The sequence below is a fragment of the Colius striatus genome, chromosome 3 (genome assembly GCF_028858725.1).
Source record: "Colius striatus isolate bColStr4 chromosome 3, bColStr4.1.hap1, whole genome shotgun sequence".
Lineage (NCBI taxonomy): Eukaryota > Metazoa > Chordata > Aves > Coliiformes > Coliidae > Colius > Colius striatus.
This window is the reverse complement of record NC_084761.1, coordinates 15,460,483-15,487,116: the sequence shown is the minus strand read 5'-3', so window position 1 is coordinate 15,487,116 and position 26,634 is coordinate 15,460,483. Positions and strand designations below refer to the sequence as shown.

At 42.7% G+C, this 26,634-nt stretch overlaps 1 protein-coding gene across 3 annotated transcripts in view; it reads left to right on the top strand.

Moving 5' to 3' along the window:
- TOM1L2 (target of myb1 like 2 membrane trafficking protein) overlaps positions 1-26,634 on the top strand; it is a 55,913-nt gene that overhangs the window by 13,933 nt on the left and 15,346 nt on the right. For all 3 annotated transcript variants that reach the window (XM_061992549.1, XM_061992548.1, XM_061992547.1), the window contains exons 2-12: positions 5,888-5,972; positions 6,657-6,735; positions 8,349-8,498; positions 12,848-12,982; positions 13,921-14,079; positions 14,945-15,061; positions 17,670-17,803; positions 20,266-20,314; positions 21,405-21,528; positions 22,625-22,742; positions 24,589-24,664. In XM_061992549.1, coding sequence (XP_061848533.1) covers positions 5,888-5,972; positions 6,657-6,735; positions 8,349-8,498; positions 12,848-12,982; positions 13,921-14,079; positions 14,945-15,061; positions 17,670-17,803; positions 20,266-20,314; positions 21,405-21,528; positions 22,625-22,742; positions 24,589-24,664 — 1,226 coding nt within the window. The remainder of the gene's footprint in view (positions 1-5,887; positions 5,973-6,656; positions 6,736-8,348; positions 8,499-12,847; positions 12,983-13,920; positions 14,080-14,944; positions 15,062-17,669; positions 17,804-20,265; positions 20,315-21,404; positions 21,529-22,624; positions 22,743-24,588; positions 24,665-26,634) is intronic.

The following is a 26,634-nucleotide window of genomic DNA, read 5'->3' as shown; positions in this document are numbered from 1 at the left end:
CCTGCTGGTTACCATAATGTCTAAGTGTCTGTGACCGTCTTTCTAAAAGCAAACATAAAAAAGTAAGAGTAGACCGTTAGGTCTAGGAGTATCCAAGGGTGTTGTTCTAGTGATCTCTGTCTTCCAAGTGAGATCTCGTGAACTCGGCAGCCATGAAAATGCTGAGGATCTTTAGCCTTATCTTCATGTTGCTTGGACAGCTGAAATATGTTTCCATGGCCACCATATGGTCTTTCCCCAGGTCTTGTTGATGGTGCCATTCAGAGGAGAGATGTTATTGTCTCTTCAATAGCTTATCTTCCCCTGTGAGCTATCTTACGTGTTTTGCATTGCCTTTCGAAACCTTTTTCCCCTGAAGGACCATTGTCCATTCTATAAAAGCATTTTGCATTTGACCTCAGATGCTATACCTTGCTTCTGAGAGAGCTCCACTGTGATGAAGAAAGAGAGACCAGTAGGATGGAGATGAAAGCCTGCTGTTCCCTGCCACATATTATGCAGAGTGAAATCTAACACATCTGACTGATTTGCTAACTTCAGTCTTGGAGCACAGCTGGGAGGCAGGTGGACTGTTAAGAAGCAAGGCAAAGATCTGAGATCCACAATCTTCTGAACTTCCAAGCAGAAACCAAAAAAAGATGTTTTATGCTGCTTGAACACCAAAAGCTGTTGGAGGGGAGGAGAGAAAATGGGAATTGGAACTTTCTTGCTTTTGAACCTCTGTAATGTGGTGCACTGGGGTGCGTGCTTCTTGCATAAACAAAAGGTGATTTTTTTCCAAGTGTAATTCTTCCCAAACATATGAATCAGAGTCTCTGAAGCAACATCTGGAGAAGTCTCAAGAGAAAAATGATTTATTTGAATGCAAAGATCTGCTCATTCATGAGGTTCTCATATTCAGACAGAAAACAGTGCAGTTCTCACATTTGCGTTTCATGTGATTTGTATCTAGTGCAACACTTAACTTTTACATTTGCCTGTCCTTCCAAGAGCATTGTGTAGCACCACAGCCTTTTAGTGGCACTCACAGGTAGACCTTTGGGGGAGATTTGTACTCTGGTTGTTCTCGCTGTCTTCATTCAGCTAGAGTAGGTGTTCTCCGTGCTTCCAGCAGTTCCTTTTTGGGTCTTGACTGCGTAAAGATGCATATGGCATGTGAGTTCGTTCAATAGAGAACAGACTTCAACTTGTGCAATTGCAATCCTCATGGGATGTCGCCATCAGTGGGTTCAGTGTAATGGTCAGAGATGAGCACTGGAAGGGAAAGGAGGGAGGAGTGAGTAGTTCTGCTTTGTCTCTTCTGTATTTGAACAAAGTAAAATTTTAAGAGTGAACACCATTGAACTATAACTTTGAGGCGAAAGTGATTTGGACTGAAAAGGGCTGTGAGAGCAACTGCTCAAGGACAACTAGCACTAGCGTTTCTTTGTTAGATGACTTTTGAGCTGAGTTCAAGATGGGTGGTAAAAGTTCTTCTGGGTTTTCCTCATGTTTAGAAGAGCATTCCTGTACTGCCCTGCCCTGCCCAAACTGTTTATTACGTAGTGGTTACATGGACATTTCTGACTTGATTTCCTTGTGGTGACATCTCTGGGGTCAGAGTAGGTTGCTTGGGAAGAGGCTTGGCTGGGAGGTGCATGCAGTGAGACTGTTTGCTCTGGAAACTTGATGCTACAGAGCAGTGTCTTCGGAATGCCACAAAATGTGCATGATTTCAGTGCGAGCAGGGAAATACTGATATTGCCATTTGGCAGACCGTGGAACTGTGGCCACAAGAGTTAGAACTCAGAGGGAAGGTGTGAATGAAGAAAATAGCACTTTCTTTTTTTCCTCCTTTTCTTTGCAGACTAGAGATAAGCTAATGCTTGCATGTGCATATGCAGTGTCCAAGGTCTGCAGCATGTCAGGCGTGGAGTGCCAGATTGTCTTTCTACCAGAACATTTATGCTTTAATTTGGGAAATGTGGTGGGAACTGATAGCTTCTTGTTTCTGAGAGAGACTTTCTGATAATCGTACTGATGGTATCATGTCTCTGTGTGAAACAATAACTCCTGGCCCCTGCTGTGGTGACAAAGTCAGCAATAACGTGGTATGCGAAGCTGCTCTCGGGTCAGAAGCTGTGCAAGGCACTCTTGGCATCCATGCGTGGAGTTGCCAGCCCTTTTGTTACACAATTAAGCTACATCATCAACTCTTCAGTTCAGCCAGGGAAGGGGTGTGAGGGGCTCCTACTCATTGCCTTTTTCCTTGTCTGATTTAATATTTCTTGTGTCACCCTGGAATCCTTTGGTCGTGTTCCAGAGTCCTTGTGTGCAGTAGTGCCATTTAGATGCTTTTTAATGAGCTTTTAGGAGATGAAGGAACTGGTGACTTTTTTAAAGGGCATTTGCATGATTTGTGTGCGTTCCTTTGCAATTCTGTGATAGTGTTCTAAATCTGTTCAATCTTGTTAGTCATATTAGGATTTTTTTTTCACTGAAAGGCTTGTCAAGTCCTAGAACAGGCTGCCCAGGGAGATGGTGGAGTCACCGTTCCTGGAGGGATTTGACAGCCGTGTATAGATGTGGCACTGAGGGAGATGAGTTAGTGGGACTTGGCAGTGCTGGGTTAACAGTTGGACTCAATGATCTTAAAGATATTTTCCAACCTAAGCTAATCTGTGATATCTGTTTGAGGAATAGCCTTAGAGAGATGCATGGCTTCCAAAATGTCCATTAAATACGGGATGGGTTATTATATTTAATTCACTGCATTTTGGATATGTTGGGCAGCAGTTCTCTTACAGATGAGTGAAGCTGTTTCACCAGAAATCCAGAGCTACAACCTGCTGCGTTTTGGTTCTAGAAGAGCTCTCCAGGCTTTCATTTTATTGCAGCATAATACTGTTCTTCAAACAAATCACACACAAACTCCTATGCCTTCTCTGCAGTCAGTTAACTCCTTTGTAACAGTTGAGAGCGCACTACGGAGCGAATCTGGGTCACACACCCTACAAAGGACAAATGACTACAGAAGAAGAGTGCTTGTGTGCTCTCTCTGGTTGAAGAAGAGACTAAAATTAGCTTCCAACTCTTATTCGAATTAAAAATTACCCAAGGGAAAAAGAACTAATTCTCAAAAAGGCAACTGTTAACGTCTTAAACCCACACAGTCTCAAACACATGTTACTCCAACTAAAGAACAGAAATGTAAAAGTAAAAAGGCAGTAACCAGACTTTCTGGGAGAAAGGGGATTTCGTTTTCCCTCGTGTATCTCAGAAGGGAAATATGAGTGAGGTTATTGGGAACCCCAGACGAGTGTTCCTGTGCCGCTCTCCATACGGTGCTGCAGCAGTATCTCTTCACTCTACTGGTTCCAAAAGATCGCAGTTTTTAGCTGTGGAGTACTGCTATACATATGTTTTGTCAAAATAAACCTTAACTAAATGGGTTTTACAAGACCAGTGAATGAACTAGCAGCCAGCACAACTTCCTGCAGGATCAGCATTTTCCACGATCATTTATAAAATGGGATTATAGCAGACCAGACAGTATGAATATTGCTAAGTCGCTGCCTGATGCCAAATGCTGTCAAGAACACATACATTTGTTAATATAGTTTTAGATTAAGGAAACAAGCTGTATGCTCAGTTTGAAGAATACCCTCTATTTAAGGCATAATCTCTCATTTTGCAGCACTGTGCTTATAAATCCTTTGCAGCTTTGGAGAGGGCCTTCTCCAGCAAACTGATGTTGTGATTTTTTAAATATCTCTGAATATTAAGGGTTTTTTTGTGATGTTACATGCTTTCATGATCAACAAGGACTGTACTTAGGTGAAGGCAAGTCACATTCTATAGTGATAATGCCTTACTTAGGGTTTAAGAACAAAATGCAACTGAGTGATTCTTACAAGTAGCTTTGCACAAAGATGAATTCCTGTATCCCAGAAAACACAACAGCTCTGCCTGCACTATTCCTTAAGCGAATCCCTGCCTAACATAGCCTAAACAGTGAAAAATACTCATTAACCTGTCCAGTATTTCACAGGATCAGAGTGAATTTATTGGACGTTTTGGAAGGCAGGTATCTCCCAAGAGTCCTCCTCCAACAGAACATTTTCATTGCCTAAGTGAACTCTACCATGAGGTGGTGATGGCTGAGAAGGACCCAGAGGTGCAGATGGCACAGCTGGGAGTTTTGCAGCCCCTGTTTTCTCTCTAGTGGGTGAGACCTTCGGCAGCAATCTCTGTGCCTTGCAGCACTGTCTCTCTGAATGAGAACTGAGGCCTGTGTAAAATGATCTCCTCTTCCATAATCCCCTTTTCCATGGAGTCCTCTCTACTCTGGAGATAGATGGATTCTTTTCAGCACTTGCTGCTTGGCTTTTGCATAGCTGCCTGGTTACTGCCCTCAGTGGAGCTGCTTTAGTCATGGTTCTGGTGTAGACAAGTCACCAAAACGTGAATTGCCCAGACACATGGTCTTTCTTCAAATAATGTCCCATCATTGTGGCCTGTGGACATCTATATCCTCAGTCACAGTGGTAGAAATGTTAATGGGAAAAACATAGTTGGTAAACAGAAAGAGACCTGTGTGAAGTTCTTGTTCTCAAACAAAATCTGCCTTGTTCTGGGAGCCAGATTGGGATCCCATGTAAAACCAGAAGTATAGTTGGGGAAGGTTGTACCTGCGGTTTTATTTCTACTTTAAAAAGTTTAAAATATGGGGTTTTTTCCTTGGCTTATTTTTTCATTTAAAAGGCTTTCATTTACCTTATTTACCTTCCAACACTGGATTCCTGGGATGTGTAGGAAAACCTTGACTAATTTAGTGAAGGGGGTCACGTTTGGCTTGAAGGTCCCCTTTCAAGGTCTTTGGCAATAGGCCTTATGTTCAACTTGACATTCAGCATTTCTGAATGTGTGTAAACAGGATTTGAATGCTGCAAGTGAGAAGTGTGAAAAAATCAGGGGATATTCTAGGCACCACTAGATAGAATTATATTGATTTAAGAGGAAATGCCAATGAGGAAATAGTTCTTGTCAACTGATAACTGGAAGTTATGGTTATGCTACTCTTGCAGATGTCTATAAATTAAACTGCCAACAGTTGGCATCTGCCACTGTCACAGTGCTGTAGGTCATCCTTCCCATAGAATTCAGTCTGAGGTGTGATTATGTGCCAGGCAAATAGTGAGGGAGCATTTGGGACTCAGGAGGAAGGCAGATTGTGATGGGGAGATGTGTACAGAGCCCCAGCACAGAGAGAAGCCTAGGGACATTGTATGAGACAGAGGAAAGCAGTGTCCAGCCCCCTGGCAAGCAGGTGTTGAGGGACCGTGGTACAGGAGTAAAAGAATCCTGGGCAAAAAGGGGTTCCCATGACTGACATCGTGACCCAAACTGTCATGTGCTAAATATTTTCACATGCTGGTCATTCTTTTCACATTGAAATTCTGAACTTCCTTGAATTTTGTCTCCCAGTTGCTATTTTTTCTCCCTCAATTCATGTGGAGGTATTATCTACTAAACCAGGGGGGAGATCATGTTGATTTTGGGGAGATTTACCTACCTCGTGACTTGCCAACAGTGCAGCATCTGAGAAGTTTAAATTGGAATTAGCTGACATTTTCCTATTCTCCCAGGAATTCAGGAGTCTTTGAAGAACAGCCCATCTATGTGGGCTGCAGATAGTGAGCTTGAGGGATAATCGATTCTGTCTGGAAACCTCTGCGCTGATCCCTAAAACCAGGAGGGAAGGTTTGACATTGCTTACAGTCAGTGGGGACTTTTTTTTTTCTCCTGTCTTTCTTTTACTGGCTAGTCACAGCTCAGGGTAGCTGAAGATAGACTGAGGTGTAGTACCTAATCAGGTTGATGTGAAAGGATTTATTTTTCTTTACAGAAAAGGCCACAGATGGCTCTCTGCAGAGTGAAGACTGGACACTTAACATGGAGATCTGTGACATTATCAACGAGACAGAAGAAGGGTATGTGCCATTTCAGCATACTTGGAAAGGTTCATGAACACAATCTTCATCCAGTTGTACTGAGCATGTGAGGAGGTACAGTGAGTCTGGAGCAGATGCTTCTAGTTTGAATGCAATTTGCATTCAAGTAACTTTGTTTTCCTGCTCCTTAGATGTTTCAGAAAACCACTGTATGATGCAGCACTTTGTGTGGTTGGTCTCTGCTTGGGAGGGCTGGCATCAAAAATATTTTGTTGGAGGGGGTACTGAGTTTGTACTTCTGGGGTTCTTGTTTTCAGCAGATGTATCTCTGCAGTGCTGCAATGCTATTAATTTCAGCCGTTTGAACGGAAAGTTTCTCCAATCCATCTCCTTCAGCACCAGAAAAGCTGTGCTGCTTGCAGTTTGCAGGAGAACTTGTCATGTGCCCTGGGCCTTTCTCTGAGTGACTGGCAGTCTTTCCTGCTTGACCAACATCCTACCATTTTGGAGGCCTCAGGCGTTGCTCTGGCCTTGACTTTGGTGATATGTTTTCTCCTTACATAATTCTACATGACCTTAGTTTGGTTGTAGTCAAGTAATTTGAAGTCAACACACATGCTTATGTCCAGCTGAAAATGGTAAAGGATTCCTTTTCCCACAATACACAGTGTGTGTGAAGTGTGTCTGAGCTCTCTTTTTAAAAATGGTGTCTTTCTCCCTCAGTCCAAAGGATGCCATTCGAGCACTGAAGAAGAGGCTGAATGGAAACAAAAATTACAGGGAGGTCATGCTGGCACTGACGGTGAGTGGGGGCAGGCTGGAATGCCTCAAAAGGCCAGAACCCTTCTCCGTTGTCATTTTCCTTTTCCTGGCACTGTCTTGAAAGAACACACTATTTGCTTTAACAGCCACTGCTCTGCCCTTTTCTTCTCTCCAATTGCCTCCTCACTTCCTTAGGGAGAGTTGCTGGAAGCTTTGCATAGCATTTTTCTGACTCAATTGATTTCTGCTTTTTTTTGGGGGCTCTTATTCATCACAAGTACTTACTGAGGAAAGTTAAAGTAGCCCAAGCGGGTCTGTGTACCCTTTGGGGCTTTCCTTTCTACTCTCATCTCTCTGTGTCCAACCATTTCTCCACTCTAAGACAACTGCTGTGGGCATATATGCAACTGAGGATGATGAACTTGCCATATTTTCAGCTTCCTAAGTAGCTGATGCACGATTTCCCTCGTGAATGAATCTCCGTAGGAGACTCACATTAATTTATGCTGATCTAATTTCACTCAATAAAGTGTAAATTATATTCTGTGCATTTAGGCAGCACTGCTAAGGTGTGAGATAATTTGCCAGTGACCTTTCCTATTGATGGCTTTAGCTGGAGGTTTCCTGGGTAATGCAGCACTCCTGAACACACTGTGCTGGGCAGGCTCTGTGCTTTGGCAGTCTGAGGAGCGTTCAGCAGTAACCAGGTCGAGTTATACTGCTGTACATAGGTGATCTGAAGCATACTTTGAGTCTTGTTGCCATTTCCTATCCTGGATTGTCATTTTGACAGATTACCAAAGACCCAACTATGAGATTATCCATTGTGCAGTAAAAAATGATATTCATCAGGAATGAGCCCGTGTCATCAGGGCTGATGAAAGCAGCTGAAGTAGGAGAGTAATTACAGACTCCTCAGATAGAGAGTCGCAGTGGTTATTAGGCATGGCTGTAAGGAGAAGTGACGCGTTGGATTTATCTCCATGCTAATCATGTTCTTCAGAGAAAAATCAACAGCTGTTCTTCCGTGGCAGTTGAATGGCAAGTGGAAGGTGCCTCTAGCTAGGTTGCAGGGGGAAAATGTGTCAAAGTATAACCTGTCAGAACATTCACAAGGGAGTGTTTTGAATGAGTGAAGATCATTCACCTGAATTCCCAGCACTAAAACATGGCTTACAGCTCAGAGCAACCGGGTCCAGCTGTGTTCCATGTACATTGAAAATGGTGGAGTGCCACAGCATGGTAATATCTCACTGTGACAAGATGTCCTTTGTCTTACCTGCTCTTGATATGATGCCGTGTACTTTGCTGTTCAGCTGTGCAGGTAAGAGAGTTCTGCTCTAAAGAGGAAGAAACTTCATATTTCTTTTTCTTGAAAACAGGCAAACAGAGATCACAAAAGTGCCCAACGTGTTACTGGTGCGTGAGGTACATGTGTTTGTGTAGAAAAGTAAGCTTTTTGGTAAAATTGGGAAAACAAAGAGTAGTGAAGAATAAAAGTGCAATTTCTCCTCTTTTCTTCTTTCCCTCACACTGAAAGTTTTAAAATTGAAGAAAAACACCACAAAATAAGAAACCAGCAACATAGATGCTGTGCTCTGTGTGTCATCAAGCTTTCCTCCAATAATGAATGTTCTTTTCCCGTATGTGTAGGTGTTGGAGACCTGTGTGAAGAACTGTGGTCATCGCTTTCATGTCTTAGTGGCAAACCGTGATTTCATAGATGGTGTTCTGGTGAAAATCATCTCGCCCAAGAATAATCCCCCTACTATTGTACAGGATAAAGTACTAGCGCTGATTCAGGTACACAGCTTGTTTCTGCTTCCATATGTTGCTGGCTGAAATGAGGACTGTCTGCTTCAGTGCTATGCATCGCTAAACACGCTGTCATCATTAAAAATGTGGCAAGTTTTTTGTATGTAAAAGTAAAGAATATATCCAGACTGACAGGGAAGAGCAGACATGCACGAGCACAGGTATTTTATCCAGGGAGAAGTGTCTGGATTCTAGTTAGAGAGGTACCGCTCTGCTTTAAAACAAGAGGACTTAATAAAAGATGAATGGATGGCTTTGCAATTTAACAGTCACATCTAGAAGCTGGAGACCTGCTTCTGTGATGGGCTTGTCATCTGAGGCCAGGAAATTTTAGAGGATGGTGCTTTCACTGTCAGTTGCAGAACACTTACCTTTCTGTGTCTGCTTCCCTGACCGTAAAATGGAGCTGTTTCCCTCCATTAGAAAGCTTTCTGAATTCCTTTTAAAGATGGTTATAGAAGAGTAAATGACCATATAGGAGTTAAAATGGTTTTGGTGTCTTTTCTCTGGTTATTGTGCAGTATAAGTGCACTGTCAGATCCTTGCCTGCAGTGGGTAAGCTCAGACATAGGCCTGTCTGCCACTTCTCCTTCTGTGCAGCATAACAATAAACAGCCATGTTAATTCCACAAACCATTAGCAACACATGAGGAACCATTGGTGCCTGCCTGGAGGAAATCTGACAATTATAGGAAGCTTTATCACTGAGCTCCTACAGGCTATTGCAGACACCAGAGACTAAAAGAGACTGCGTATTTAAAATGATATAAACCTGCTGCAGTGTTTCTTGTGGGAGGGTATTTACAAATGCGCAGCATAGTTTTCCAAATATACCTCCTGATTTTTGTGGCAAAGCAGGCAGTTGAATTTCTGCTGGTTTATTTGTTATTTGGACACACAGGTGGACATCATTAGAGCACGGCAATGTAAATAAGTGATTTCTGAACAAGGAAACAGGCTGGGTGAGGGAAATAGGTGGGCATTGCACTGGGGGCTGGGGGGGACCATTATTTCCGACCTCAAGGGTTTTACAAAAAGGAGCACAAAATTAATGAATTTTTTAAAAGGAATTGTCATGCATCTGCCTCCTTTGGTGGGAGAGCTGATGCATGTGGTGACCAGGAGATGAGGTTAAATACTGTCCCATAAAGAGAAACTCTTGAGTGTTTCCAAACTGTTCTGCTGCAGTGTCTTAGGAAAACGTTGGTTATTCTGAGTCTTATATTTAAGTGGATTCCCAGCCATCAGCACAACTAAGATGGAAGTGTTTGTAACATAACCTAAAAGCTGCAGTCTTTGCCTGCATGTATTAAACAGAGCTTTATCTGAGAGACTTAATGCAGTAGAGTTAAAAGGCTTGCTTTGGTACTAAATGCCTTTTGGTATAAAAAGCCTGAGAATTATGAAAGTTGCCTGTGGGTGGGATCTGTTAGTATCTCTCTAGCTGGAGGTGGTAAAGGACTATTTTTTTCAGATTGCCTGACAAGTTTGGAAAAGTGATTGCAGTCACTCATCTTGAGTGCCCTATAGACACGCACACACAAAATATCCTGTGCAGCATGACCACTTTGCTCAGCTTAGACTTTGCTCTTTAGAGCTCTCTGCAGTTGGAGTTAACTCCGTTCCGGGGGGCTGATCCCTTCTCCGCTCTGCTCCACTAACATTGCATTTATCCCCTCCTGTAGGCTTTTTACAATTTGATATCAGGGAATTAATAAGAACAGAAATGAGAGGATTAATAGCATTTGGAAGCATGGAAAAAAAACTGTACAAACAGCATATGTCTTCAACCATACAGCTTTTGTCCTCCTGGGCCTTACTGTAGCAAGGGTAGATGAAGCTGCCATCCAATTTCTTATCTAGAGACTTGGCTGTTTTGAGACACTGGGCATCATGTCTCACTTTCTCAACCTATTTCCCAGGGTACATGAATTAGCATATATTACATATTGCTTCCTTCCTCACCTTGCTAAAGGGCCTTGGAAATGCTCTTTATTGCCATACCTCTGGTAAGAACTTGTGTATCATAGGATGTATCACCTCAGAGTTTGTATCACCTCACTGCCCATTAGCTCAGCATCATCATTAAAGATGAAACTCGGGGAGATTTTTACTGGTGTGGCAAATTCTTTTGATGGTACATGTGTTAAAAAGTGCCCCAAACTGGAAAATTATCTTGGGATGCTCACTGAGTAAGGGCAGATTTGCAATGGTATTTAATTAACCTGTTTGGGCATGCTGAGGTGCCAAGTGGGATTTATGCAGCAGTATCCTTAAGTATCTGCCTTTGATAGTCTGACCCAAAGTCTTAGAAGGTCTGCATTCCATCTCACCTCTGCCATACACTTGTTTGGACAATGCGCAAGTCTCCTAAGCTCTGTGTGTAGCTCCTTATCCGTCAAGTAGAGCTAGTATTACTGTTGCCCAGTTGAATTGTAAGCTGTCTAGGACAAGGATTGTCTTACAATGTATATGGAGAGCACTTAGGACAATAGCATCCAGTCCTGCTTATGACCTCTGAGAGACAGGCTAATGTAGATAATGCTGCCAGGCAGACAAATGCAAATAAAAGTGTCTCCTTTCTCCAGGAAAGAAGGCTACAGGAGAGAGAAAATACTAAAAAGACAGAGTGCAAATGAAATGAGTTCACTGTCATTAGTGCCTACAACAAAATCTATAGGAAGACAGCGGATATATTAGTACATCCTCCTGGACAAAAAACCTCCTTAAAAGCTGGGAGCAGCAACACAGCATTCTTTTGCCTCTAAGTTTCTTTTGAGTGATTATTAAATACAGCATCCCTTGCCTAACATTTTTCCACCTTCCTTGCAAATAGAGTTGAAGTGGGGAACACCATAATGTAGAAGCATCATTCAGATGACTTCTTATGTAAATTGAAAATGCAGAGAAAGTGCAAAGGTAGAGTTACTTGTACAGTCAATATCTCTGTCAGAGTTAGGGACGGTTTGGAAGGTCAGCTCCAAGGAAACAGAATGGCTCTTTGCAGCTGGAGCTGTTTTCTCTGTCTTGAACAGGACTATTCGGACTTGCACTGCATCAGAACAGTTGATACAGTTAATTTAAGAAAGCTGAGAAGCAAACCCAGAACTGTTAGCATGCAGCTGATAATGGATTGTCTCCTGGGCATGTAGGATAGGAAATACTCTTTCTTAGCATTGAGCAGAACAGGAACGTAAGTTAAACATTAATGTTATTTCTTATCTTGCTTTGCTGTCTTTGATTTCTCTCCTCTCAAATAAAAAAGTGGTTAAAAACAGCTTATAAAGTAAAAATAGTCAGAGAACTAGTGTAAAAGTGATGACTAAATGAATTAAGTTCTGAGCCCACACACACACACACGTCTCGCAGTAGTTCTAGATCCAGCACACTGATACTCTGCTGCACATATGTGGGGGTTTGTGGAATGCTTCATTTTTTAATTGAGTCATAATATTTCAATTTTTTCCTTCCTCTAAATTTTTAATATTTGGCTAATTTCCAGGAGAAGTGAAAGGGAGTAAAGGCTTTTGAGATATTATGCTTCTAGCAGCTTTATGAGTACAGGAGGCTGGCTAGCAAAGAGAAACACTTAGTACTCCCACTGAAGGAAAAGCTCAAATGTGAATTGAAGTGTCTTTAGACACCAGAGAATTCATGCAGGAGGGATATTATGCGTATTCTGGCTGTGGGAAATTCTCCTTTTAAACTTTTTCTTCATGACACACCAGGGTGTCTAAGTGTTGGATATGCTCTGTAAGAGCCCAGGCTTCATTAGTTCTGCTGCTTGTGTGTTTTGGAATATAAGAACCTCAGAAACTATTTTTTCTTACTGAAGTGTGGTCCAAATAAAGTACTGAAGACAACTTGACAGCTTTGTTATTTTTTTTTCTTTGGCAACAAATGTGAGGGTGTTTCATAAAGTAAAATGAGATTGCCTAAGATTATTGTATGACTTTATGATTTTTGCTTAAATCAGTTCAATCTTGCATACACACCTCATTTGGTGTGTCATTGTCCGTAGAATAGGTAAGAAGAGATCAGCATGTGATCACTGCTATATAGAGGAGATTGGAAGAGGCTTTCATTTGAGTTTACAGATTCTGATGATGTCAGGGGTTAGACATAGCTACTGTGCACTGGGTTCCTGTCTGGTTTATATTGTAATAAAATGTGTATGTGACTTTCTTAATAATATTTGCAGAATCTTTTAGACCAGATCTAATGATTACAGCATCTCTTTGAAGCTGAAATACATTACATTGTAGTCAATATCTGAGGTCAGGGTGGAGCTGGAAGTTCGTTTGGAATGTTCATGGCTAATCCCTCATGTTTTCCAGGCTTGGGCCGATGCCTTTCGAAGTAGCCCTGATTTAACTGGAGTAGTGCATATTTATGAAGAGCTCAAGAGGAAAGGTATAGAGTTTCCAATGGCAGATCTTGATGCTCTGTCTCCAATACATACACCACAGAGGGTAAGCTGCAGCGTTACAATTCCAGAGGTATTTTCTCCAGATGTCTAAATAGTTGGGTAATTACTCTTCATTCACATCCCGTTTCTCTGAATTTCGCTGATTTTATCATTCCTGGAAGGACTTTTTTATAGTGAAAGGGTATGTAGAAACAGCATAATGCAGGTACATTTCAAGTGCTGATAAGCTAGTGGTACCTCCTTCCTTGAGCCAAACATCAATCTGAGAAGAGAAGGGAGTTTGGAGGAGGCTTGTCCACTTGTCTTGTACCGCAAAAGAGAGAGTCCAGCAGGATATACAGTTGAGATTTACTACTTTTTTCTGAAAAATATGGTTGTTTGTGTTGGTGATAAAACTGAACTGAGGCCTGCCTGTCTTTTAAAAGTGTATGGGGTCTGAATCTCTTGCTCATCCCATGATAGTGTGAGATCTTTACAGCCTTGAAAAGTTGGGTGTATAAAGTTGACAGAACTGCTGCCAGGAAGCAGCGTAATGATCACAGGTGTGCTGATTATCCACTCTGAAAACTGAAGTTAATGAATCTTTGAAGCGGTAAATGCAAGTGATCAAGGACTGAAAGATTACGGTTCTTGTGTCAAGATTAATTAAATCCAGTATCTGTATGTCACATTGTTTTTTGTAAGCCTGCAACTTAATTCCTAGTTTAATATACTTTATTTATCTTTGTCTCTTGTTTTTACTTCGTTTCTCGCTTTTCTTATAAAGGTAAATTGACTTAAATGCACATGGGTTGAGTCAACAAGATTTTGTTGGGGCTGTCTGTGTATGGGTTGGCCTGCCAATCTGTTCTCGTGACTACCCTGACCTTTTCCACAAGGTGCAATTTTGTTCTATATTTGTGCATATTTGGCCTGGGCTTACTGACAAAGCAAGTGCTATCACAATTCAGCTTTTGAACTCCTGTCTTCCTGATGTGGCAGAGCGTTCCTGAAGTTGATCCTGCAGCAAATATGCACAATTCACAGTCTCAGCAAAGGATGAGCACCAGTTCCTACTCTTCGTCATCTCCAACAGCGTATTCTGCTCCTCAGGCCCCAGCTCTGAATGTGACTGGTCCCATCACTGCTAATTCTGAACAGGTATTGGAATGATAATTCTTTCGAGTGAGACTCTTTCATCAGATCAAATTAGAAACCAAATTGCAGAGGAACTTTAATTTTAACTCTTTTGACTTTGATTGCTTTCTAGGTCTGATGCTATTTAGTAATCTTTCCTCCTGTTACACCATAAAATCTAGGCCTTTCGATTTGTACGTAACATAGAATCATAGAATGGTAGGAGTTGGAAGGGACCTTTAGAGATCATCTAGCCCAACCCCCCTGCAGAAGCAGGTTCGCCTAGATCAGGTCGCATAGGAACATGGCAGCAGTTAGGAAACCTCACACAGTGTGATACACCAGCCCTCTCAGCGATTATGCAGTAGGTTTGCAGTTATTCACTGTAGCCTTCTTCCTCTAAATGCACAGAATGCCTTGCAGATGCAGGCAGTCTAACAAGGCATTAAGTCTGCATCCCTGAGACTCTTGCAAATGCCCTAATATAGGGTCTTCTTTTCTCTCTGCAAAAATAATAACTTCAGAGCCAAAGATCCTGCTCAAAATTTGCCCATCTTTCCCCACACTTGAATGAGGCACACAAGACACACTGCAACTGAGGTCTGTTTTTAGCTGCCATTTTCAGTTGCTTCCCTTCCACACAAGCATAGCACATCTGGGTTTGTGATGATAGTGAGGGATTCCACAAAGTTCTTTTTCTGTTGCTTTTCTAAAATCCTCTCCTGGGTTAACTTTTTATCTTTCCGTTTTTTTTTTCCTTGCCAGAGTGTCTGGGGCCTCAGATATCAAGTTAGACAGAACTAGAGGCATCACAAAGTTGGTTCTTTAAAATGATCTGCTTAAAGAAAAAGATTATGCAGTGTTTAACTGTCTTGTTACCCCAATTTAGATTGCCCGGCTGCGCAGTGAACTGGATATTGTTCGTGGGAATACAAAAGTGATGTCTGAAATGCTGACAGAAATGGTTCCTGGACAAGAGGATTCCTCAGACCTTGAGTTACTTCAGGTAACAGTTTCCTAGTAAATGCAATTCTGATCCATCCTGAATTTCTATGAGGGATGTGTGTTTTGTTGTAGTTCACTGCCTTGGTTTACTTGCCTTTGCTTTGCCATTCATTGCTTTGTAATGAATGTGGACTGTGCTTAACACTGATTAGTCTCATAACTTGACGTTCTTAATTTGTTAAAGCTTCCAGTGACACCGATTTCCTAATTTCCCTTGAAACTTGGTTCAGTGCTTTCTCTTCTGTGTAGCTAGCCCTTCTCCCCAGTGTTGAATATATGGTCTCCTTTACCACACAGCAGCTTAGAACTGCCAGAGGCTCTGTAGACTCTCAGCATTTCTGCTTCTTTTACATCCTTCATCATCATTTGCAGAGTGTCAAAAGATTCCCAGTCACTATGCAAGAAAAAAGTACTCCATGTTTCCAACTGGACTAAATATTGTCAAGGGTCTGTGGATTCTCTGCCACTTGAGATCTGAAATGTGAACTGTCTTTCCAGAAGATGTGCTGTAGCTTCTTTTGATGGTAGTGTCTTAAAGCAGATTTGCTGGAAATACTCAATCCAGTGCAGCATTTATGATCTCAAGAGGAAAAACAGTCTTAAGCTGAGGTCACATGTCAGGTTTCATACCTCTTTCCTCAGGCCAGTGGTAGTAGGGTAGCCTTTTGGCTCAGGAAAGTAATACAGAACTACATGCAACACAGATGAGGAATACTGTGATCTAGCATTCCAGCTGCTGCCCTTAACATGCTATTTGCCTTTCCATAGTTTCAGAAATAGGCTTCTGTTTTGATCCTCCAGCAGGGAGGATGGGCTCTTGCAGCAGTACATTTGGAGGAAGGCAGGGAATTGCTCTCTGTGATACATCAGAGTTTGAAATCCATCCAAAAACTGGTCTCTTCCGTGCAGTGGCGTTGTGTGTTTGTCTCAGAGCCATCATGGCAGCTGATGAGAGGCTCTGCAATAAAGAGCCTTTCAGTTACTGCCCATTTGGGTTGGACTGCTCAAAACAAAAGAAGCTTCCAGGAAACCACGACAGACCAAAACAGCGCAGAACAGTTTGCTTACGTTCAGAAACAACTCCTAGCGTCTTTACAGCATAACCTTACAGCGTAGCTTTAAGGTAAAAGGACTTGATGATCACAAAATGGAGTGACAGCAACGGTTCTGTATTCCAACTGGTGCCCTTCTTTGACTGATGCATCCTAAATCTGAGTCGCAGAGCTGGGGAGAACTCATTTTTGATCACAAGGGATAGTTAGTCTTTTGAAAGCCATGAGCCGGGTGCTGCATGCAAAGACTCCTTGCTTTGAGGTTTATATAGCACTCCTCCTTAAATAATTCCTGACATTTTCTCCAACAATCAAATGTAAACAGCTTGCTAGAGAGCCAGCTCTGAGCAGAATAGATAGGTACTGTCAGCCCTCTCGGAAAGGCAGCAAACAAACCTCTGAAATGTCACAATCTGCTTCTAAAGTGATGGGATCAAAACTGACATTGGAGAACACATTCCTCAAGCTGTTAAGGCAGCTGGATTGCACTAGGTGAAATTTATCCAGAGCTTAGGATGTCAGACCAACCAAGGAAAACAAACACATTTTTGCTTTCATCCCGAAGGTTGTGTACCAACAAGTCATCCTTGTTTAGTGCTGAATTTTTGCTGTGAAGTGGAGCTGGGCTGGGGCTAGAAGATGACAGAGGGACATTTAGTCGGAATGTCAGTGCTTATTGAAGTAAAACTGTGGGCCTAATCAGTGGTGCCATGCCATATGTCACATTTCTTGTAGTTCCTCCTCAACAGACTGGTTTTGGCCTTTGGTCCTGAGACCTTTCAGGAGTAAGGAATTCTGCTATGCAATTGGTGATGGAAGAGATGTCCTGGAAGCATGAGAACTCCAGGTTTAGGCAAACTCAAATCCAGATTACTCGGCATGAGCGGCTTCTAAAATAAAAGCCCTTGTTCTGTATCCTTTAAAATTTTCATCTGAAACTCCTCAGCGCCTTTTTGCAGTCTTGATCAGTTGAAGGCAGGGTTTCTGTGTATAGTTCAGTACTGAGTGTGTGGGGGATGCTCATCTTTCCACACGCCTGCTCCTTGTTTTGTCTTCACTCTCACGTTCTCAGTGGTTGGCAAGTTGTGTGTCCTCAGCACTTCTCTTCCTAGCACATACTTAGCTATTTGTCGTACCCCTGATGAACTTTTTTCCCTACTTGTTCCATCATGTGCATCTTTTAGTTTTTAAGGATGATATTGCCAAAAAGAGCAGATTGAATTTTCCTTGAAAGCTCTCTTCTGGAAAGCCGTTGTATTAATATGCTTTATTCTTAAAACAGATCACTAAAATAAAGATATTTATTTTCTGAAGTGCTCAGAGTTAAAGAAGAATCAGGATGTTGAATTGTAAATAGGCTCTCAAGGTTCTGTGCCATCGTCTCTTGAAGGGCATGTTTGATTAGATGTGCTTTTGGGTGACATTTAATCATGCAAAGATAAACTTGTCTTAGTGTTTCTCAGCTGGGGGATATGTTTGGCTGTGAGCAGAGCTCAACTAAATCTACTTATTGCTAGCTGTTTATCAGAATGTGTGTTCACAATGCATTCCTCTTAGGAACTGAACCGAACCTGTAGAGCTATGCAGCAGAGAATTGTGGAGCTTATCTCACGAGTGTCCAATGAAGAAGTCACAGAGGAACTGCTGCATGTGAACGATGACTTAAATAACGTCTTCCTCCGATACGAAAGGTGAGGCTCCTTCTCCATCAACCATTTGCATTCATTCTGGGTTTTCACTTAAGTGTAAAATAGGTCAGTTGACCTGAGTTAGCCGTTGGGGCCGATGGGCCAACGTAACAAAATGCAGAGAATCAAACCACAAAAGGCATTTACAAAGTCTTTTATGGGAACATTCCAGTTTCAATTGTTTCTTTTAATACTATGTTGCTTTTTTTCTTTTTCTCCAGACACTGAATTTTTTGTGAAGCATATCCATAAAATGCAGGGCAACCTTCCCAAAACGCTCTGAACTAGCAGAGACTTGAGTCTGCAAGTCCCTGTTGTGCAGTGCTGTACAGATGTAGGGACTTGGGACTGAAAAATAGCACAGCCACAGTCCCTGCTTCCACTTGATGGCCTGGGCTCTGCACAAATGCTTGCGCTGCTGCCTGGCTTGGGGAGGCTTCTGTGACCTCTCTCTGTCTTCTGATCTCTGAGCTTTCTAGTTCCAGTAGGGGTGGATGGGGAGCTGCCTGAGGTGGGCGTGACCTTCAGGCATGTAAGGGTTTTGTTTTTAAGTAACGTTTAAAACCTGGAAAAAAAGCCTGACTTGCACAGGACTGAGGTTTTGAAGAGCTGATCTGTGGGAATCATCCCCAGGGGCGGGACTTGGGTCATAGGACTTTCGACATGTTAGACAAAGGCCCTGTCAGCCACATCTGCTGCAGTAGGTGACACGTGATACAGCAGTCTTGGGAAAGTTTAATCTTCCCCTTAATGACAGGCCTGGGGAGTGAGGCACTAAAGAGTACCCTTTGTTCCTTGTTCTTAGCACAGGGCTTTGTTTCTCAAGCCTTTAAAAATAAATTAGACTCTAGATCTGTGAATCGGTGCTGTCACGGCAAAGGCTGTAGAGAAGACTCGGTGGCCTCAATTTTGTCTTTGATTTAGTTGTACAGAGGAGATTGGGCAAACTTTGAAACAAATGCTGTCTTTTTATGTGAAATGGTATGCGTTTCATGCATGAACATGATTTTACAAGTGGCAGACTGTAACTGTCACTAAGGCTCAGTCTGGTCACCCTTAATATTTTTTTTTCTATCTTGCTCCATCTGCAACTTTGCTGTCTGGGGCTGATGTATTTGTAGTCATTATATGCTGAAAGGTGAGCTCAGGGATGTTAGCAAGCTATTTGTGGTAGGATAGATGCAATGGCCTGAGTGTTTCAATAAATTCCAGTTCCTCCCCTGCTGTTTCAAAAGCTCCACATTCATCATGCTGTTTTCTAGTATGGTTACCAAGCTCTGTCCGTGACTCAGGCAGGAGCTCTGGCCTTCTCTGTGAAGCTTTGGATGTAACCAAATGTGTGCTTTATACGCCTTTTGGTGAGAAATAGGAGGTGGGAGGTGTCTTGGGTTTCCAGCTAAGGGAGCTGGATTTCCAGTAATAGTAGACACCCACAGTTTCCTAAAATTGAAATTCACTCCTGAATTTGTTTTTTGCTGCCTTTCAAGTCTGCATTTTTCTCTGTTACATTAAGAAAACATTTTAATTTGCCTGAGATTCCCTGTGGTACTTTGTCCATCTGGGAGAAAACTCACAGGATTATATGAATATGATGGGGCTTTTTTACTGAAAATAGAGGTTATGTGTGAAACTGCTTCTAAATAAGGGGAAAAAAAATCTAACCTCAGAGAAATCACCGTGCTTTTCCTGGCAAAGAAGGAGATTCGACTGGCCTCAGATAGGCCTTGGGAGAAAGTAGTTCCCCTGCTTTTTTGAGTTAGTGAAAGCTGGGTTAGGTTTGTGGTCTTAGGGGAAGGAATAGAGAAGAGACCAGATCTTGACTAGCCAGACTTCTTCCCCTAAGAAGTATGAGGATTTTTATCCAACATTATTACTTTTCATTCTTGGGAAGTACCAACCTATTTGAACATAGGCTCTGGTGATCTTTGAGCTGACCCAGAATGTTTTAAGAAATGAACTTGCTAATCATCATTTCTCGTGCCATGTTGGGTTTCCCAGCCTGGGTAGGGTTGTGCTGGCATGCATATGGCTTCAAATTTACATGGATTGCAGCAAGAGGGAGCTGTTAAGTGGGAGTAAGACTCACTGTGGTGCTTGGCTTATTTATCTGGGAGCATCAATCTTGCTGCAGTTTCTCCTGTCCCTGGGCTAACAGAATAGTCTAGTACAAGGAACTTAATGGAAAAAAAAAAAAAAACCAAACCAAAGACAAATCTTACAGTGTTTTTTTAGGCACATGTGTGCTGTGAGATCATATTAGTCAATTTAATATCCACATGTGCCAAGAGTGCAACTTCTGCAGCTATCTTCCCTCTGTCCTGGCTGAGAGTTACAGCTTTCAGTGTTTCCTCATGAACCAACAAAAACTAAATTCAGTGACAAGAGTGTCAGAGCTTTGTTACATACTCATGGTTTATTGGTGGCTTTGATAATCCATGTTGGGGTTTTTGTTGTTTTCAAAACAGATTTGAACGATACAGATCAGGACGTTCCACACAAAATGCCAGCAATGGAGTAAGTACCTAATTCCATTTACTATATCAGCAGCTACACCATACTAACCCTACTAATACCACTAGTATCAGACCTTTTACCTGTCCAGCCCCATGTCCTGCCTGTAGTGGGTAATAGATACCAGGAAGAGAGTGTAAGAATGAAGCAAACAGCAAGTGACAACTTCTACATTCAGACATCTCTGTGTTTACAATCCTTGATGGATTTTCTTTCCTCTGTTAACTTTTTTGATTGCTTTTGACTCCATGTGGACTTTAGGCATTCACAGTGTCCTCAAGCAATGAACAGTTTCACTATGCATTTTTACATATTTATATGAGTATTGATATAAATATTTTGTTTACATTTGAGCAAGTCACTTAATGATTTTTATTTACTCCACCTAATTCTTCTCTGTGTCTTATGATACCATTCAGGTTAATTTTCTTTAAGCCACTTCTAATTTTAGGAACCTCTCTCATCTCCTTTTTCAGCAGCCCCTTTCCAAGCTGAAAATTTACAATTCTAACTATTATTTCAATTGAAACTATTTTATAGTTGGTTTACAGCGTTCCAGGTATGAGTTCATGATGAATGAATACGTGGCACTATTACACTTTCTGTTCTGCATTCTTCTAACCATTTTCTCTATTTACTTTGCTTGGTTGATTGCCACTTCTACTGCAGCATGGTGCTAACTTCAGCACAGGCTCTGCGTTGTAACTCAGCCACAGCAAAGAAGTTTTGTTTCTGAAAACTGTTTATACCTTATGGGGAAGATGGTAGGAAATTCAGTTTGACTTGGGTCCGATGTTAAAAGAGATGGAGAACACGGCTAAATCTGAAGAGATGTAGATATCCTCCAGGAGAGATTCCTGCTGTGCTGAGCAGTCAAACTGATTTGGTTTTTTTGGGTGGCTGACCCTTTTTATTCTGCATTCATCACCATAGTATCCAAGAGACAGGGTTCGTATCCAGGAGACTGATCCATTTGGCAGTGTGCAAGAGAGATTTTTTTTTAAGGAAGCACCCATTATTTTTTGGTGTTTAATGTCACACTGTAAGAAGAAGTCTCTGGCATGTGTAACTGTTGTTTCTTGTGTCCCAACAGGTACTGAATGAGGTGACAGAAGATAATTTAATAGATTTGGGTCCTGGCTCTCCAGCTGTAGTGAGCCCAATGGTTGGAAACTCAGCACCCCCATCTTCACTTTCTTCACAGCTTGCAGGGCTTGGTGAGTACCTGATGGGAGTAGTGCTGGTGAGCCTGAGTCTGTAGTGCATTGGCATTGCCAAGCCCAACCTCTCTGTGAGACTTGAACAGCAGGCAGAGGCTGCTGGGAAATCCAGGTGCAGCTGGGAAATCCAGGTGCATGATTGTGGGAGCCAGTCTGAGCAGATGCTAAGATCTCTGTGACCAACCAGAACATCCAGTACAAGCCCTTATTGCAGTGGGATGTTGTGATTTATTTGTGGGTCAGAGAGTTTCTGCTCCCTTTGGCTCTCCTGCTACCTGATTAATGTTGCCATGTAGCTTTTGGCAAGTTTGGGTAAGTGGCTCACAGGATTAGGAAGGCTTTCCCACTGCTTTGCACTGTAGCAATCTGTACTTGGGATCCAGCTTGGCACAAAGGGAGGAATTTATTAACCAAAAGGTAGACTGAAGGAAAGAGGAGAGGTTCTTGTTCATGGAAAAACTTGTACTACTACTTTTATTTCTGCTGAGGTACAGCTCTCCATGAAATCAATCTGTTGAATGTTCTTGATTCACCTTCTACAAGTAATATTTGGAATAGTTAGATGAAAATTTTTATGGAAGTGTTAGATGTTTTACATTAAATGAAACTGAAGATTGCTTAATAGGATCACTTGATTTGACTGAAGGTTCTCCACCTCTTTCAGCACTGTGCCAGTATGGCATCACTTGATTGAAACTGTTGGTTTCGCAGTCAATAGCTGAGAGAGAACCTCGTGGAGAAGACTTGTATCCATGCCCAACATTTTAGACCATGTTAGCGAATAGTAAATACGTGAGGACGAGACTGGCAGCAGGTGCCCACCAAGTCCCAAATGGTGGCTTCTCAATGAGGAGCACTTATGATGTGCTTCCAGGAAGAATAAGACAATTTCCACATTTGTTTTTTAAGAAATGCATCATTAGCTGCCTCCAGCCTCTCCTGAACAGAACTGTGCTCAGTGCTTCGACTATTAACTAGATGGTATCTACAGCTGTCCTGTAACAACTTCCTCTGTAACGTACACAGTCACAGCAGTGGTGCTTGTGGATGATTTGCTGTTTCATTGGTTTGCTTTCTTCGCCTCTGTTTGCAGACTTGGGTACAAACAGCGTCAGTGGCACACTCAGCTCTCTACCACACTGTAATCCCCGTGATGACTTCGACATGTTTGCACAGACAAGAGGCAGCTCCTTGGCTGAGCAGCGGAAGAAGTATGTTGGAGTTTGTCTTTAGCACTGTCTGAGTCACAGCATTGCTGTTTTCTAAGGGCATAAATCTGAAACTCCCTGACTTCATTCCAGACTAAAAAAGTAGTTTTTGTGTATGTTTCTGTGCTTGAAATTCAGTTCCTATCCTGTTGGTCATTATTAATATGAGCAAGTGGAGAAGTTCTGCTGCTGGGCAGAGCAGACCGGCTGAGTAATGTTATTTGACTATCTTAGTTAATGAGCTCACTGGAAACTTGGAATTTGCTTTTACTTCTGCAGATGCTTCTTCTCATAAAGGCTTGTCATCCCAGCCATCCAGCCAGTGCTTGAGATCCAAGAGCATAAGGGTCCTTCACCTGAAGGTCGTGGATATACTTTGGTGACTGAATTACTGTCATCAAGGGCTTGGAAATAGAATTACTGTCCAGTTAAACTCTCCCTTTCTCCCAGCAGTCAGACTCTCACAGGCTGTCAAGGCAGTGTAGCTTGCCCAGCTGCCATGCTATCCCTAATTTGTTTATATGCATAGGGCTTACATCACTAGAGCTGCAAATCTGGCACTTTCAAGGGCATTTAACAGGTCAAATTATTTTAATGTAACATAAATCTGTGCACTTATTAAGAAGTCCTTTGATCCCTGTCAATCGAGATTCAGGAAAAAGCACACTCAGGTGTTTTTCTTTCATATATTATTTCTTGCCTCTTTCTGGTTTCAGATTCTAGAGGATGTAGTGGTTACCAGCAGTAAGAACATCACCAATATCTTGTCTCAAACCAAGAAATGTTGTTACATAGTTCAACTCAGACCTTAGCAGATTATTGAAATCTTAGCAGCTCTGGAAAACTTGAGCCAGCAGATTTTTTGAGGATCTTTTATTTGCAGTTATCATTATAGCTGTTGGTACTGCCTCAGTGCAGTATCAGTGTTGAGGCTTGCTCTGCTGTGCAGGCGTCCGTTACCACTAGAGATTTCAGGCTGAGAGCCCTAATGTAGAGTCAGAAAGGAGATGCACTGCAGAGAGATCTAATGGAGGTCCCTCTGTCCCTTGTGCTAAACGAAGCATGAAACTAGTCTTCCCACACTGCACCTCTATCTCCTTTTGTGATCTAATGGAACAAGGAGCATGTATCAGCCCGTGGTTTCACAAGGGAGGGCTGCTATCTCTCCCTTGGATTGTGTGCTGTCTAACTGGGGCAGCGACAAGGCAGCGAGAGGTGTGTGTCCGGCGCAGGACCAGAAGGGCCTCGCTCCTCCCGCTCAGACATGCGGCTCCTCCCAGGGACAGCTGTTGGCATCTGCTTCAGCTCATAGAAATAGAATAGGAATTATGCTCTTGCCTCTGTCACCTGACTGCTACATCTTTTCTTGCATAGTGATTTAGGAGTCTTTTTAAAAACCCAGCCTCTGTAAATAGTGCATTTCTTTGTGTGCTTCACTGTAGTTGCTCAGCATCTGTCTTCGAGTCTCCCTTTGCTCCCTTCCTGTGCATGCACCAAGGTCAGGCTTCCAAATGTCATCGTCACAGCTTTGCAAAATGTAATCAGCAATCAGGCCTCTTCTCACAGTCCCCTGCTAGCTCTTGGATGTGCTTACCGTGCCTCATAACCTATTTGCCTACCTTTCACAATGCCAGTCTTGCTCTTTTTACTTTCTCATGCTTGCTGAAGCCAATGGTTGGTCCTTATACAGAGCACCTTCCTCTTCTTGGAATACACTTAATACACTTGAAGCCCTGTAAAGAAAGAGAATGTGCTTTCCGATTTCCAGGGGAGTAAATCAGAATAGCAAGTGCATTCTGCAGGGGTGACTGCTGGACTTCTAGTTCTGTGGTTTGTTCCTTTCTTTCAGTGTGACGTATGAGGATCCACAGGCTGTCAAAGGACTAGCATCTGCCCTGGATGTTCGAAAACAGAACACAGGAGGGGTAGGTCATTGCTCTGCCTTTCGTTTTCTGAAGCTGTGGGTGCGACTCCCAAGTTGTAGGCAGCTGCTTTCACTGAGACTTCTCATTCTGTATTCCAGCAGCATGCAGGTACTGACTATTTTTAAATGTCTAGGAGCAAGTACTTGCTCAGTAATGATCTCTAAAGAGCTGCTACTTAGAACACCAGCCTAAAAGACTTCAAAATCATAGTGGGTGAATTCTCCTGTATTCTTACAGCTTGCCTGGGGGGTCCAGCTTTTTGACTGGAATCACTGATGAAAAGAATAAGTGGGGAACACGTTGTGAGCACTGATGTGCATTCTTTTGGTTTGGTTTTGCTTCTGAAAGTCTTAATCTACTAGACTTTGCTCTAAGTGCATGGATACATGACCAAGTTACAGGGAGATAAGTTGCGTAGACTTTTAATGCTTCCCATGCCTTGTCATAACTGCCCCACATGCAGCCTGTTCGTCTGTCCCAGGCAGGCTCCTGCTAGCTTGTGTGGGCAGAAGAGGCCCACACACTGTCAGCTCCCAGCAGCTGATGTTAGAAACGTATGTGAGGGAGTGACCTGAGCCAGCTTTGCTTGCATACCTTGATGAAGGCAGAAGTGAAAAGAACTTTCAGATCGTCCCTCAACCCCTTTCTACTACCCTGCTTTTAAAAAATGTCCTGCTCTTTTGTACTCAGCTTTGTGTAAGTTTTTGGATGCCAGAGCAAGTTGGGAGCCTTTTTCTAGCCTAATTTTGGTCTGTGGTGACCACTAGAGAGCATGGCAGAGCCAGTGTAGCCTGGGAGAGCATGCACACGCCTCCTTCCATGGAGAATTGCCTCCCTGTGCCCTGGCTGATCCCGCCCTGGTTCTTTCATAAGATGAAATGGGAGTGTTCAGGGCAGCTGGCATGCCTGGAAGCTTGTGCTCTGAGCCAGGGAGAATTGGTGTTCAGAGCCAGTTGGGGTCAGATCACAGCTGCCTGCCTGCCTGGGCCATAGTTCAGTGGTAGCAGGGCTTCAGTAATGATTTTTTTATGGAGCATCCCCCTGCCCCACAAATCCATATGCTTTTTCTTGTCCCTGTCCCTGTGCAAAAAGGGTAATTTATAACCTAGGTCAGCATCATGACCAGTTTTAAGCTTGGCCCCAGAAAAACTCATGCCAGCAGTACTGAGGGAAGAGAGGGAAGCATGGGAAGGCAGGGGCATACTAAGGGTGTAGGAGAGGAATTCCTGAAGCCACTATGACAACCCAAACCCTCAGTATCACTGAGCCCTGTTATTGGCAGGACCTGAGAGAGGATCTGAGATTCTGCTCTTTGTTCCTGGCTAACCAAATGCATGGGGCTTGCATTTAGCTCCTGGTCAAGGGGGGCTGTACTCCCTGGTGGCCACGGGGTCGTGTCCTTGTTTATTAACACTTTTGTTCTCAGCCAGTTCTGCTTGAGGCACCAATGTGACGTGTCATTCACACCAGCGTAGCTGCTGCTCTGCCCCGAGTGTTCTCAGTTCAAAGGGCTGTGTGGAAGCTAATCTGACAGTCAAAGTTTTTTGGGGCAAATGATTTCTGGGTTGTGGAACTTCGGGCTCTGACCTGTTGTAGAGACTTTCAGCCCTTTTTCAAAGGTCCCGATGACTGTGTCGTGTAATCAGAGTAGCTTGTTTTGAAACGCAGTCTTCCGGTAATTGGTAAACATTACATTTTGTCAAGTGTGGTGAGGCTTGTGGGTGTCTCTTCTTGAAGGAAACAAAAACTAAACTCTCCAAAAGTTACCAGCCCTAGCAATGTGTAGCAAAAACCTGACAGTGCTCAGTAAACGAAAGACATGCATTAATTTGGGTAGAGAGCTAATTTAAGAACAGCTCTAGGGAGGAGCGAAAAGCTTCGCAACACATTCTTCACACATGTCTTGTTCCAGCACAGTTGTCCAGTGGTAAAATTCAGCACATCCGACGTTTCTAATGTAGTCATTCTCA